Source organism: Austrofundulus limnaeus, unplaced genomic scaffold (genome assembly GCF_001266775.1).
Source record: "Austrofundulus limnaeus strain Quisiro unplaced genomic scaffold, Austrofundulus_limnaeus-1.0 Scaffold261, whole genome shotgun sequence".
NCBI lineage: Eukaryota > Metazoa > Chordata > Actinopteri > Cyprinodontiformes > Rivulidae > Austrofundulus > Austrofundulus limnaeus.
This window is the reverse complement of record NW_013952663.1, coordinates 364,364-377,399: the sequence shown is the minus strand read 5'-3', so window position 1 is coordinate 377,399 and position 13,036 is coordinate 364,364. Positions and strand designations below refer to the sequence as shown.

Genomic DNA, 13,036 nt, shown 5'->3' with positions numbered 1-13,036 from the left:
GAATTGAGGCAGTTCTGAAGGCAAAAGGGGGTCCAACACGTTACTTGCGTAGTGTACCTAATAAAGTGGCCGGTGAGTGTATATATACAATAACTCTGACCAACATTTGCTGTTGAATGATTGGGTCTCAGCACCGAGTTTCAGAGCCACACATTTATCCTAAAGTTGCTCTAGTAGAAACTAGCAGAAAGCAAGCTTTGTTTTTTTCTACATATGTATTCATTTAATTTAAAAACAAAACAAATTCATAGACAGAAAAATGAAAGGTAGCAGAAAGAAGAAAAAAATCTTATATCTACCCCTTGATCACAGAACACTGATATTGTTGACTTTTATGCAAATGTGTTTGTAAAAAGAACATTAACAGAACTATTTATGATGAGAACATATGTTTCACATCAAAATACATACAAAATAGAAAAAAAACCTCAGATCTGACTGCTCAGCAGCTGTTGTACTGTGCTGCAGTATTTGGAAATCATTTAGCTCTGTCTTATCATAGAGTGACTTTAAACTGTACATAAGAGATACTCTATGTTTATACCTGATGTAGAATCCTCTCTTTGGGTTACTCCTTAACGTTGTAGTCCCAGATCCCATGCTGCTGTTCATCAGCTGTTCCCTCAAATCATGGATTTTAGCCTCAAAGCGGCTGTACTCTGGAACAGAAAAACAAACCGGATGAAATCATCTCTTTTAAATTATCAGATGCTGCAAATTTGACTAGAAAGCTCTAAGATTTCTTGTCAGCATGTTATTAAAGTTTGTCATTTAGGTCAAAATAACAAAGCAACATGGTTAAGTTTTAGTTTTACCTTCGGGTCTGTACTGAGCAATGATGGTTACAGTCTGACCGGCGTTCTTCAGCGCCGCGGCGGCCTGTTCATGTGTGGCCATACGCAGATCCACGCCATTAACCTGACAAATACACACACAGCAGGAGTGTTTACAACCGCGCTGCATTAAAATGCGCAACAGTGCGTGTGTGAAATTGATGCTGATGAAAATGTCATTACGCTGAGGATCTGATCGCCCTTGTGAAGCTCTCCGCTGAGATCAGCCGGCCCTCCTGCCAGGATGAAGGAGATAAAGATTCCCTCTCCATCTTCTCCTCCAACGATGTTGAAGCCCAGGCCTGTAGAGCCTCGGTGGATCAAAACGCGCCGAGGCTCCCTGAAACATTCAACAGGAAATTGGAGTCCTTGCTATCTATAACGCAATCGTTGTTCATAAAAGCTGACAATAAGGCAGGAGGGATGTGTGGCTCGAGGATCACCTAGGGACATCGTCGTCTCCCATCAAGCCGTGCAGAACAGGAGAAAACCGACTCGGTGAGGTTGGAGTGAGGGCTTGTGGATAATCGGATCCTAGGAAGTTGGGGTGGCTGAGATCAGTATCCATGTGGGAATATGCTGGGAAAACAGACAAGAAACAAAAAAAAAAAAGATATCAATCCTGAGCAATCCTGTGCATGAAATGTAAAATCCTAATTCTGAACTATTAATATTTGTTTACACTTTAAATTGCTTTTGAAGTATTAATATTTAACCAAAGTGATTCAAAAACAAACCAATCAGATTATAAAGTTTCTCAGTTTTGTGATGAATTTTGTTGTTGGTGACTATAAATTAGAACTCAACTGCTGTGAAACACACACACACACACAAAAAAGAGATTATAGCTTCATTGTTTATTAACGTTAGTGACAATTAAAACCTGAATAATGACAGATTGTACATACACTTAATAAAAGGTGCACAGGGCGAGATCAAACAAACCAGCCAATAATGACCAATTAGGGATGGCTTTACCATCCAACTCTGTAAGCAGAATAAATAAAGCAGAGGAGGCTTTAAAGAGAAGAATCTAAACTGTTTTTGACTCTGGTTTAACCTGTAATCACAAACTTTGCTTAAACAATTAGAAATTATTTTGTAGCCTCACTAAAATCTTAAATGAAATGCTACGTTATGTGCCTATGCACCTTAAGAACCAAGTTTTCAGTCTTTCATTTACTCTGGATGACCTTAACGTGGCTTGCAGTACTAATGCAAGTAATGTAATGTCCTTTAACTTCCACATAACATGTTACTAGGGCGTCGTCCACCTGTGCAGGATGGCTAAAGTTAGAAACATCTTGTCCCAAAATGAAGCAGAAAAACTGGTCCATGCATTCATCACTTCAAGGCTGGACTACTGCAACTCCTCTTTAGGATGCCTGAAAAACTTGACAAAGTTTTTAGCTTATCCAAAATGCTGCTGCTAGAGTTCTGATTAAACATCATATTTCTCTGATTTTAGTTTCTCTCCATGACTTTTCTTTCCATCTTTCAGTCATGAATCGAAATCAAAACTCTTTTTGGCTACATTTGGTGACAAAATGGCGAGGGGTAAGCTAAAAAACACAGAGATGGACTCACTGCTGGTGAGGTCTGGTGGGTTGTAAGAGTTGGTCAGAAACAGGTTGTTTGGCTTGGCCACCCTGAGGTACACCACCTCGCCTGTGTTCTTCAGCGCTCCCACTGCATCCTCGTGCATCACGTCCTCCAGACACACGTTGTTCACCTGGTTGTTTTACACCAAGCAGAGAGACACGACCAGGATTAGAAAGCCAAGGCACGAGGCGGTAGCTCTACCAGAAGAAGAAACAGAGACTTTCAGCAGTAAACCGCCAGACATAAAAGTAAAACTTCATTGTTGAAATCAAAGGTAGAATATGATGGTAATTGTATTTTTTAGAGTACTAACTTAATTTTGAGAGATGATAGTTGATAGTTAGGTTTGAAATGTTCTCATCTGCAATGAGAACGTGAACTGCTAACATTTTATTTGTGTCCACCAGTCCTCTTTACACGTTTAATCCTGTTCAGGCACAGGGAAGCTGGTCCATTTCTCCAGCTATCATTGGTTGGGGTTGGGTGTCATTCAATGACAAACAATCATTCATGCTCACACCAAYATCTAGAGTGTTCTAGTCCTTCAGTGTGATACTAAACAGTGAGATCTCACTTGTTCAGTCATTAAASGGCTTCTTTGCCATGACTAGACTTCCAGTACCTGAGCCGTTCAGGTTCAGTAGAGATTCACTCCAATGTGTAGAATGGACCACGGGCTTTAAGAATCTAATTAAAACCAATTGTTCAGATTTGTTTGTGCTTGAAACATTACATTAGTGGAGTAGCACTGTCTTATAAGGAGCATCCTATCGAAGTGATGAGAACGCCTACAAACAGGCTTAGGATGCACTGAACAAATCCCATGGTCACCAAAGATTAGACCAACAGAGTCACTTAATTTGAGAATTTATTGATTTACTCATTTCCTGTAAAAAATGTCATGCTGCATGTGCAAGGCCTCAAAGTGAAAGATGATTGTGTTGAAAATCAGAACTTCCTGACTGGGCAACAACACGCTGGAACAGTTACATCAATAAAATGTTGGAGGAAGAAAAGGCATAACCAGGTTTCACGGGGTTTGCAGATTTTGTGGCAGAAGATGAGGGCATAGCATGCGATCCGGTTTCTTCCATGTTTGCCTTAAAGAACACATTAGAAAAGTCTGAAAAGGAACAATGATGTATAAAAGCCAGTGTTCTGCTAACATCAGCAAATGTATCTGAAAATACAAAGGCCACAACTACAATGCAGAGCAACAAGAATTTCAAACCCCCACACACACATGCACATTGAATGCATCTGATGTAAGCAACATCRTTTTATCTATAAATGTAATAAGTTTCTAGCAAAGCCTCTAGAAGAAGAAACAGTTCATTTAGGACAACWAAATATGCTTTGCTTGCCTTAGAGTTGGTCACATTTCCAAAAGTTAGAGTTGCTAATTAACCAGCATGGCTTTGGCAGGGTTTCCCCCAGTGTATTATTACTCTGGTGGGCTGCCAGGCTTTAYTTGTCCCCTCCAGGTTAAGTGTTGTTTACTTACTTAGAACCAGCTTCGGTTTAAGGAGCCTGACCAACATTCTGAATGCTGTGCCTGCCCACTGTTTCACAGGGGACCTTTGTCCCTGCTACACTGCTGAGCAGCACAACACAAGTTAGTTGTTGGAGGTGTTGAGCAGAGACAGACTGGCATTTCAGAGAACTGGGACATTTCCCAGTGGTCTGGCCTGGTCAGCAATCAACTAGGGGCAGAACCGAAGGCTCGGTTCAGGTTGCTTGCCTTTTTWAAAAAAATAAACAGTTTATAACATTTGTGCAGCTTACTTGTGTAGCTCCTCTTAGCTTAGCTCCCACAGCAAGATGCTCCCAACCTTCCTTTTTTCTGAGGTTACTGTAACGCTCTGCTTCTTTCAACACCCCTGTCATTAAAAATGATAAAGTACTGTTCTGCTTATATCACTCCCCACTCCCCTGTTTGGACAGTGGGAGAAAACCAGAGAAGTCAGAAAACCTGACATATGCAAGGAGAGAAATTCCACCCTTAATAAATACAGGTCCCAGCTGAGAGTCAAATCAGATCTTCTTGCTGTATTGCAACAACGCTAACCAAATAAATCCTCTCTAATCAGTTTTACTTCAGGAAAAACATCATATTAATCCAAGCTAATCTTGTCATGATACCCTAAACTAAAGATCTAAGTGTCATCCGGATTGAAACCCAGAGAAGTTAATGTGTTAAATCTCACCAACAATAAACTGGGCTGTGTGTTAAAATCACAAACAGAAAATACAGGAACACAAAAGCGCAGCTTTGCCTTTACTCTTGTGCTTCATAATCAATATATTTCTAAGCAGACTCACTATAAACAAAAGGATCCTGCTCTGTTTGAAGGTAAGTGCTGGCTCAGACACCATTTAGTGAAAATAAACACCATTTTGAAGTTGCAGGTGTGAGTGTCGGTGTCGCCCACCAGGTGGCAGTAATGCTGTTTGATAATCACTTTGGCAGTGCTGGAGTTGAATATTTACAGTAATCCAACCCACACATGTATTTACATGTTAATGAAGGTAATCACAATAAAAAAGAAAGTGCAGCTGTAATTTTCTTGGCTCCTGAGCGAGCACGTGAGCGTGCTGAGTGTAAGACGTGTTCCAGCTGTCGCTGACGCGTGTGACGTGCTTATCTCTGCGTCGTTAGRCTCTGGGTGACCCACCGCTAAGATCTTGTCTCCGATCTGCAGACGCCCGTCTTTATGAGCCGCCCCGCCTTCGATGATCTTGGTGACATAGATGCTGTTATCTCCTGGTATGTGCTGGTTTCCCACCCCTCCAGCAATGCTGAACCCTAATCCTGGGAGAAAAAAGAGATAAAGAAGAAGGAAAGAGTGAGAAAAAGTATGGTGAACACGGAGCAGATTTGCTAAATCCAGAGGGTGCAGCTTAGTCGGGTACAAGGCGTCAGTAAGCCCACACAAAAGCGCTGCCGTACTTTCCCGTACCTTTAGGCCCTTTGATGAGTTTGATTTCAGTGACTTTTTCTGCTGCTGGTTTTCGGCGGAGAACGTAGAGGCGGACAATAGCACCTGCCTCCTTCAGAGCCTCCACGGCCTGGCTGTGCGTCACCTCCCTCACGTCCACATCATTCACAAATAGGATGCAGTCGTTCACACTGAGGAGTGGGGAGAGCGATGCAATGAGAGGAGGAGAGAGACAGTGGGCGGGAAAGTGAAAATACAGCGTGAGTCGTTGTTTTCGGTGGGGAGATGAGGTGTAATCCTTCGCCAGTATTTAACTTTGCTTCCTCGAGTTGATTTCATTCTATAAATACTGGAGCAATAGAGCTTCTTTGTGGGAGCAGTTTGTAAAAATGGCGAGCAGTGATGATTATTGCTGACATGCGCCATACGATTATGTTTTATCCTGAGCAGACGGGTTTGTAGCTCTTTGCTCAGGAGGATTTTAATAAATGACACTTCTGCCTGCTTATTATCAAAGTCAAACATCTCAGTGGGTTTTTATTCAGATTTTCAGGGATTTTTTTATTAGAAAGGATAAAATATATTAAGACATTTCACATGAGTGAAAAACACCAAGCATCAATAGCAGTTTTTTTCAAAGTATTAATTTTTAAACATAAGGAATTATAAAGTTCAGGATATTTCTCTCAGGCTGTTTAAGACGGGCTGCAGATTTTGGCCAATTCAAGCATTTTCTGCTGTAATCAGTCTTTCCAGATGGATGTTTTTAGGTCAGTTGTGTAGAGATGAGAATGCCTCAGTGAGTTTCTTGTTTACTCCAGCATAATCAGTGAAACTGGGTATAAATAACCTCTTTTTATTCCAAAATGCAAAGTCTGTTCTGACTGGCGTCACAAGAAAAATACATTTATGACATACAGTCGTTTTCGCTTTAGAATCATTTGGTTTGACTTTAAAGGTCCATCGGAAAACTATTATTAAAATCTTTACAACATCATCAATTTCTTGCTATTTAGTTATTTACACTGATTTATTTGGTTATTTGGCAGGATTATCACAATATTTCAACAAAAATAACTTATTTAATGTGAAACTGAGGACAATGCACAGGATGCTAAATACAATAAATAGTGTTTGCATGAAACCCCATTATTTTTTTCATGAGTTTTAAGATGACAACAACAATTTTTTTAGGCTCCACATCATTAAACTACCAAAAAAACTATTAATAAATATTTTATTAACCTTTACTGTCCATAAATGGGGCAATTAATTCTCTGTATTTTCCTCATCACACATGTGATCGCACATGTGCAGCAGTGGGCTGCCATTTAAGTCGAGGGAGCAGCTGGGGGCTTGTAGGCCTAGAGTGGGGCATTTTTCTTGACATTCCAGGGAGTTGAACCAGCAACTTTACAATCACAGCCTCACCTTCTCTAACCTATGTGCCATCACTCCCCAAATATTTAACCTTTGTCAGTTTTATATAATTTTTTATATAAATGAGGTTGTTCCAAGAGCTATCTACAGCAGGTAAGATATTTATTGTTGATTAAATTTTCACAGAACCCCACCTAAAAACACMTGAACCTTCCTTTAACTCTCTTTTACAAGTTTGATGGTGATTTCTAAATAAMTGGGAGCAACATTCTTGGCATGACAGGTTTGTTTTTGACGTTCTGAAAAAGTGATTAGTTTTGTTTTACCTCAGCCGTCCGTCCTGAGCTGCGGCTCCTCCCGGTATGATTTTGGTGATGAAGATACTGGGGTCGTCACCCACGTGAGGGTTGTCTGTTCCCCCTGCTATGCTGAAGCCCAGGCCTGAGTTGCCCTGCAGCAGCAAATCGAAACGCAGTTATTATTTATTCGATCTGGGACGTCTGATGGCACCGCTTAAAACAYGATTCATAATTTATAGTGCATAAAACACAGTTGTTGGAATCGGAAAGATCCCGTTTTCAGCCTTACTCTCTCCAATGTGATTTCCTCGTACTCGATTTCTCCTTCTGTCCCGTTGACCTGCCAGAGGAACAAGTGAACTGAGCCATTACAATGAAATAAAACTTCATTTAAAACCTTTTTTTTTCCAGCCTGTCTTCTGGGCTTAATCATCAAATGATTGATTACAGCAGCACTGTGATTTTAGCCTAATTTGACTGGTGAATGAACAGCTTAACTAAAAATATCAGCTCCTGCTTCTGCAGTTAGGAAAATCCCAGAGGAAGAAGGAACTTAAGCAACTCCAAACTTTACCGTTTCAGTTTCTGACCCAGAAAACAACCCATTTTTTTGTTCCTGTAGCTGTTTAAAACTGTTTTTTTAAGTGTAAATCCTCATTCTCTCATCCCAAAAATCATCATAATTTACCGGCTTAAAATTTAGAAACTGCATCATTATGAAACTGAATCATCCTGTCGAGCTCTAACGCTCAATTAAAAGAGCAATGAATGTTATCCTTCAGATTAAAGACAAAAGAGCAATAATCTAACTGGATGATTACGGCCTGATCATTAAGGCAGCTCAGCTCATCTATTGTAATAATAAATGAAAAAGGAGAGGTAAAGCTTATTCTTACGTATGGCGAGCCATCGAGCGTGTCAGTGTTCACCACCACTGGAGGAGTATTTCCCTGCAGGCAGAGGGAAGAAGAGGCATTAATGGCAGAAACAGTGACGAGTCAYATTCAGGACCTGATGGCCATTTCTGAGTTCTCACTCTCCCCTGTCGTCGTCGCCCTGGTAAAAAAGAAGAAGAAGAAAAAGCAGCACTCTATGGCCATTTGTTCATACCAGTCTAGAAAAAATTATTTATGCTAACTCAAATGTATTTTTTTCCTTTTACCCATGCACTCGGTTTCTTATTGGCTGCTTCGTTTTGCTGTGGCTACCAGCTTAATTAGGTTAGAGCTTGTATTTTGCAGGTGCTGTAAATGGCCGCCTAAGGAACACTGTGGATGTAGATGACTTCCCCCCACACCCACTCCCACCCAGCAGTGATTTCAAAACCTCTGAGTAAATTAGATTCCGCCACCCTGACAGCAAATGGTGGCAAGGGTCCAACACACACACACACACACACACACATATATATATATATACCTGGTAACGAGACAGTGACAAAGCTGCATTGTTATCTCAGTGATTCTCAGTGAGTGCAATGACTGCTCACACCGTGCTCGTTTATCCTCACACTCTGTCCTGAACTAATGCTACACCCGACATCATTTATGCAAAGTGTAAGGACACACTGGGTATCAAGAAGATTTCAACAAGCTGRTAATCAGGAGCAAAATAATTGGTAAAAAGCAGTGAAGCTCTTTAAAAATGGTTTCACGTTTAGTGGCCCAGCCTCTCTCATTTGCTCATCCGAAAGGTACAGTAAAGATGCAGTTTATTATGCCAACATGTCTCTTTACTTGCTTCACCTGCATGTCCTACTTACTTTTTTAGCACTCTGGTTGAAAATGTGAATAAAAAACTTGTGTTTCAGAGTTCTAAGAGTCAATACTCTTTTTAAAGATGCTCATTGATAGCAGGAAAAAGTAAAATAAAACTAGCTCAGAAATTTTAAAGTGGAGTTTTGTGGAAAGATTATGAATAATTATTATCTTACCTGTTGCAGATAACTCTTAAATGGTCTGCATTTGGAGAAATGGAGCTTAACTGACAAAATAAACTGCAAAAAGTGTCCATCTAACCAAGTCTTACAAACKTATATCCCCCAAAAGTAGTTTTGATCTTATTTTGAGACTGATATCCAAAGCAAAAGCAGATTATGTTCGATTATTAATCTTGTTATCCTGGATTATTTTCTTTTTTCAAGTAGTCTTTAGATAGCTAATTTTTGCAGCTAAACTGTGCAAGGCTAATGCTATTGTACATTGTCGTAAGTTTCATATTACACAGTAATTTTGACAAAAATATGTCATCATTCCAACTGATGTGGAAGGAGCATAAGAGCTACAACTAGCTGTTTGCTGGTTTTCAACTATAGAATAGAAGTCCAGTAGCTTTTTAAACATATATAAAGGTTTTTGATTTRATACTAGCTGCTGTGCTATTTGCACTTACAATAACCACATAATTTCAAGTATATAACCATGCAATGCAAAACTGACAGTGATGTGGTAAATGTTATTGGCATTTGCATGAACTTCAATGAAATGTTTGTAAAATGAAGCTGCTTTCAAACAGCAGGGATCCATTTTTGTCTTGGCCCTGTTTGAACCAACCTTTAGTTCATGGATATGGAGTTAAAAATCTGTTCCCCAGAGTTGTCAACTCCTCAGTRAAGAATGTAGCAACTGACTGTCCTAGAACTGCATTTGGTCATGACAGAGACCAAACATGGGTAAAAACACGCTAATTTTTTTTTAGAACAACAAATTAACTTTCTTCTGCTGAATCTTGGTATTTTGTATGTTTCAGTTGCAACTTTACTCTTATTTTGGAGATTGAGACTGCCAAAAATGACACTTGTGGTTGTTTTAATGCAGTTATTTATTTTAAAGAAAGAATATTTTACATTTATATCAGCCAGCACAATTAAGTCTGAACAAGGTGGAGGGAATATCTTCTGGGATGGATACTAAGTGAGGACTTGGCTATCTGTGAGTGCTTTGGAATGGGGCAGGGGTTGATGGTGGCACCTGCTGTGATAAAGCCAGAAAAAAGTTGCTAGATTTACCTCTAGCTGCTTTTAGAACAAGAGTTGCTAAAGAAGCTTAAATACTCACTAAACACAGCAAGAGTGRTTAACCTCAGGCCATTTAAAGGGCTATCGACAGCAGGTAAGATATGAACTGTTAAAAACTTTCCACACAACCCATTACAGAAGATCTGAGCTATTGGTTTAACTTCTACACACAAGCATCTTCTTTTAATCACAGTTTGGTAAATTTTATTGCCGTTTTCTTACCCTTGTCAGGGTAACTCATGCTGTAAGTCTGAAATACATCGGTGGGTACTTAGCTGATTGGAAAACTCCACCTGCTCCGAACAACAATGATTAACATGAAAGACACTGCAGCTAAAGTGCTTACAGCAGCAAAGAGCAGTGTCTGAAATCAGGCTGGTGCCCTTCACAGACCTGACAGCCCTGACACACACAGACAGCTAACACGGCCACGCTGAACTCATTTTCTCAGCTTTAAAGATAAACCGTCTCACATTCCTGCCCCCCATATTAATCTTTAATGCCATGATAAATTGTTACTCGCTCTAATGTATATCTTAATCAAAATGTTCTCACGGTAGATTTTGCAGTGCTGCTCAGTCGGCTATGGGAAATGGCAAATGCAAACATATAATAAAAGCAGCTGACAGTGGTCAAAAAGCAGGGCATCAAAATAAATTATTTACAGGATCTGACATGTTTCAAAGAAAAGACCCATTTACCTTTCTATTAAAACAGCATAGCTTTTGAAGTACAAACAAGTATTATTTATTTCTTTAAATACTCATAGTCTCTAATGACTCAAAACAATCCAAAGACGTCCATCATGTTTGACAGTTTATCACTCTGATTGGCTGCAGCATGAGTAGAACACAGCTGAAGTCAAAGATTTATACTCGTTCATCAGAGTAAGAATCTTTATTAATTTGAGGCAAATCAGTGTTTAGAAGTTTGACTTTATTGTAGATTTTCTTTAATCCTAAAAGTGACCCCTTCGTTTGACTGTGGACAAACTAAATTCTTTCTGGGGAAAGGTTTTACAMTCAGACAAGACAAAGACTGRGTTATTTGGCCACAATGACAAAAAGAACTGTATGTTTGGAGGATTCAATGTGAGGCTTGCAACTGTGAAGCATGGTGGTGGCAGCATCATGCTGCGCATGGCACAATGCTAATGAAATAAAGACGACAGGACTATGTTCAACGTCTTCAAATCAACGGATAGATGAGAAAATAAATGAACAAAGTGAGATAACCTGMAGCTTCTGGAACAGTCTTCCTAACRCCCAACCTTWTGGAAAATTGGTGGACTGCGCCTAAATTGCAACTATTTTAAATAAAGTACAAATTTGACCAAGAAGAGTGATCAGCCAGAATTATGGCACATAGTTAGTAGGGGTAACAATATGTCAATACACATTAATACTATATTGATTAAATGCTTATCTTACACGATCAGTTGTGTTAGATGGGCATGTGATGTTGCATCGTATTGATTACAGACTTGTGAACTGAACTAAAATAAAATGGTATCATGACAGACTTTGTGATATCAAGAAACATCTCATCGTCATCAAAACAAATAATTATTATTGTATAGTGGTAAAGCTGGTGAATAGTTAGGTTGTAAAACATGCAGTTGAGGTGCAACATGCTAAAAAACAACCAGATACTAATGGAGGTGTATATATTAGAGTCTGTATGCCTAGTTTCGACTCTGGATTAGAGAAAAAACACAATAAAACATAACATGTGCACCCAATACTTAATAAACTCAATAAAAATATTGAGTTTGTTTCTTAAAAAATAATCCCACCCTAGGTTAAAAAAATCGTAAAAGATTAACCTACTTAAATAATACATTATTTCCCATGATGACTGTAAGTAAGCTTCTGACTGTAACTGTAAACTCAGTATGGCCACTAAAATGACAAAAACGAGCAGCCTCAGAGAACACGAGGCGAAGTTTGCTTTTAAGAAAACAGCTTTAGACTTTTAAGACACAGTTCTTTCCATTAGGCTTGTCTGGTTTGAAGGTTGTTTGTGTCTCTCTGAATCTGGGTGAGACATGCACGTTTTTCTTTGTTCATAGCTCATCCAGACGTCCCTCTGTCTCCTTCAAGTTCACATTTGAAAGCCGATCTGCGATGGCGGTAGGAGGAGCGAGGATGTAAGAAAAGCATTYGCCTTCTTATTGTGGAACCCTCACAAGCTCAGCAAAACCTCTGAGGGTGTCATCGGGTATCAAGCATCAAGTCATTCACAGACCATGCTAAAAGTCTTGCGGCTTGCAAGAAGGGGGGTCTCTAGGGATCAGCTCTGCTTTCATTACAGTCAACATTTCGACTTTCGAATCGTTCCTGAACATTCTTATTTTGCTGAACTGCCACAGCTGATCACTGTTGGGATCAAAGTGGATTTTTTTCATGGTATCTGTCTAACAGGGATGGACAACTAGCAAAGCAGCTCCTATATCCATTTTTGAAAATGACAAAAACGTACGTACAGTATCTCGGTGGTTGTAATGACAAAGTCCAAAGCAGAAGCCACCTCTTCTCTACCAGTAAGGAAGAGACRGTTAGTCATGGCTAAGAACGGAGGAAAGAAAACTGGACTGAAAAAAATCTAATGTTTTAGGTGAAATGGGAGGTAGACCATTTGTTCACAGTATTTCAAGGCAAACCTGTGTTTAGTCTGCTTAGAGATGCTGTCTGCTGTGGAGGATTTTAATATGAGTTGCCACTACAACATGCTGCACAAAGCTAAATACAGTGGTTTGCAAAAGTATTCATACCCCTTGAACTTTTCCATATTTTGTCACATTACAACCACAAACATAAATATATTTCACTGGAATTTAATGTGAAAGACCAACACAAAGTGGTATACAATTGTGAAGTGTGTAGAAGATACTCCAACATAACTTCTCATATTTATATGAGAGGCCCTTTAGGCTATAATTCAAACTTGCTTGCACACATACAATCA

At 39.5% G+C, this 13,036-nt stretch overlaps 1 protein-coding gene across 3 annotated transcripts in view; it reads right to left on the bottom strand.

Moving 5' to 3' along the window:
* Positions 1-13,036, bottom strand: part of dlg4a (discs, large homolog 4a (Drosophila)) — a 92,130-nt gene that overhangs the window by 17,079 nt on the left and 62,015 nt on the right. For all 3 annotated transcript variants that reach the window (XM_014020640.1, XM_014020639.1, XM_014020637.1), the window contains exons 4-13: positions 7,950-8,003; positions 7,343-7,393; positions 7,081-7,205; positions 5,396-5,565; positions 5,111-5,247; positions 2,421-2,565; positions 1,277-1,412; positions 1,017-1,173; positions 816-918; positions 545-659 (exon numbers count right to left, since the gene is read on the bottom strand). In XM_014020640.1, coding sequence (XP_013876094.1) covers positions 545-659; positions 816-918; positions 1,017-1,173; positions 1,277-1,412; positions 2,421-2,565; positions 5,111-5,247; positions 5,396-5,565; positions 7,081-7,205; positions 7,343-7,393; positions 7,950-8,003 — 1,193 coding nt within the window. The remainder of the gene's footprint in view (positions 1-544; positions 660-815; positions 919-1,016; positions 1,174-1,276; positions 1,413-2,420; positions 2,566-5,110; positions 5,248-5,395; positions 5,566-7,080; positions 7,206-7,342; positions 7,394-7,949; positions 8,004-13,036) is intronic.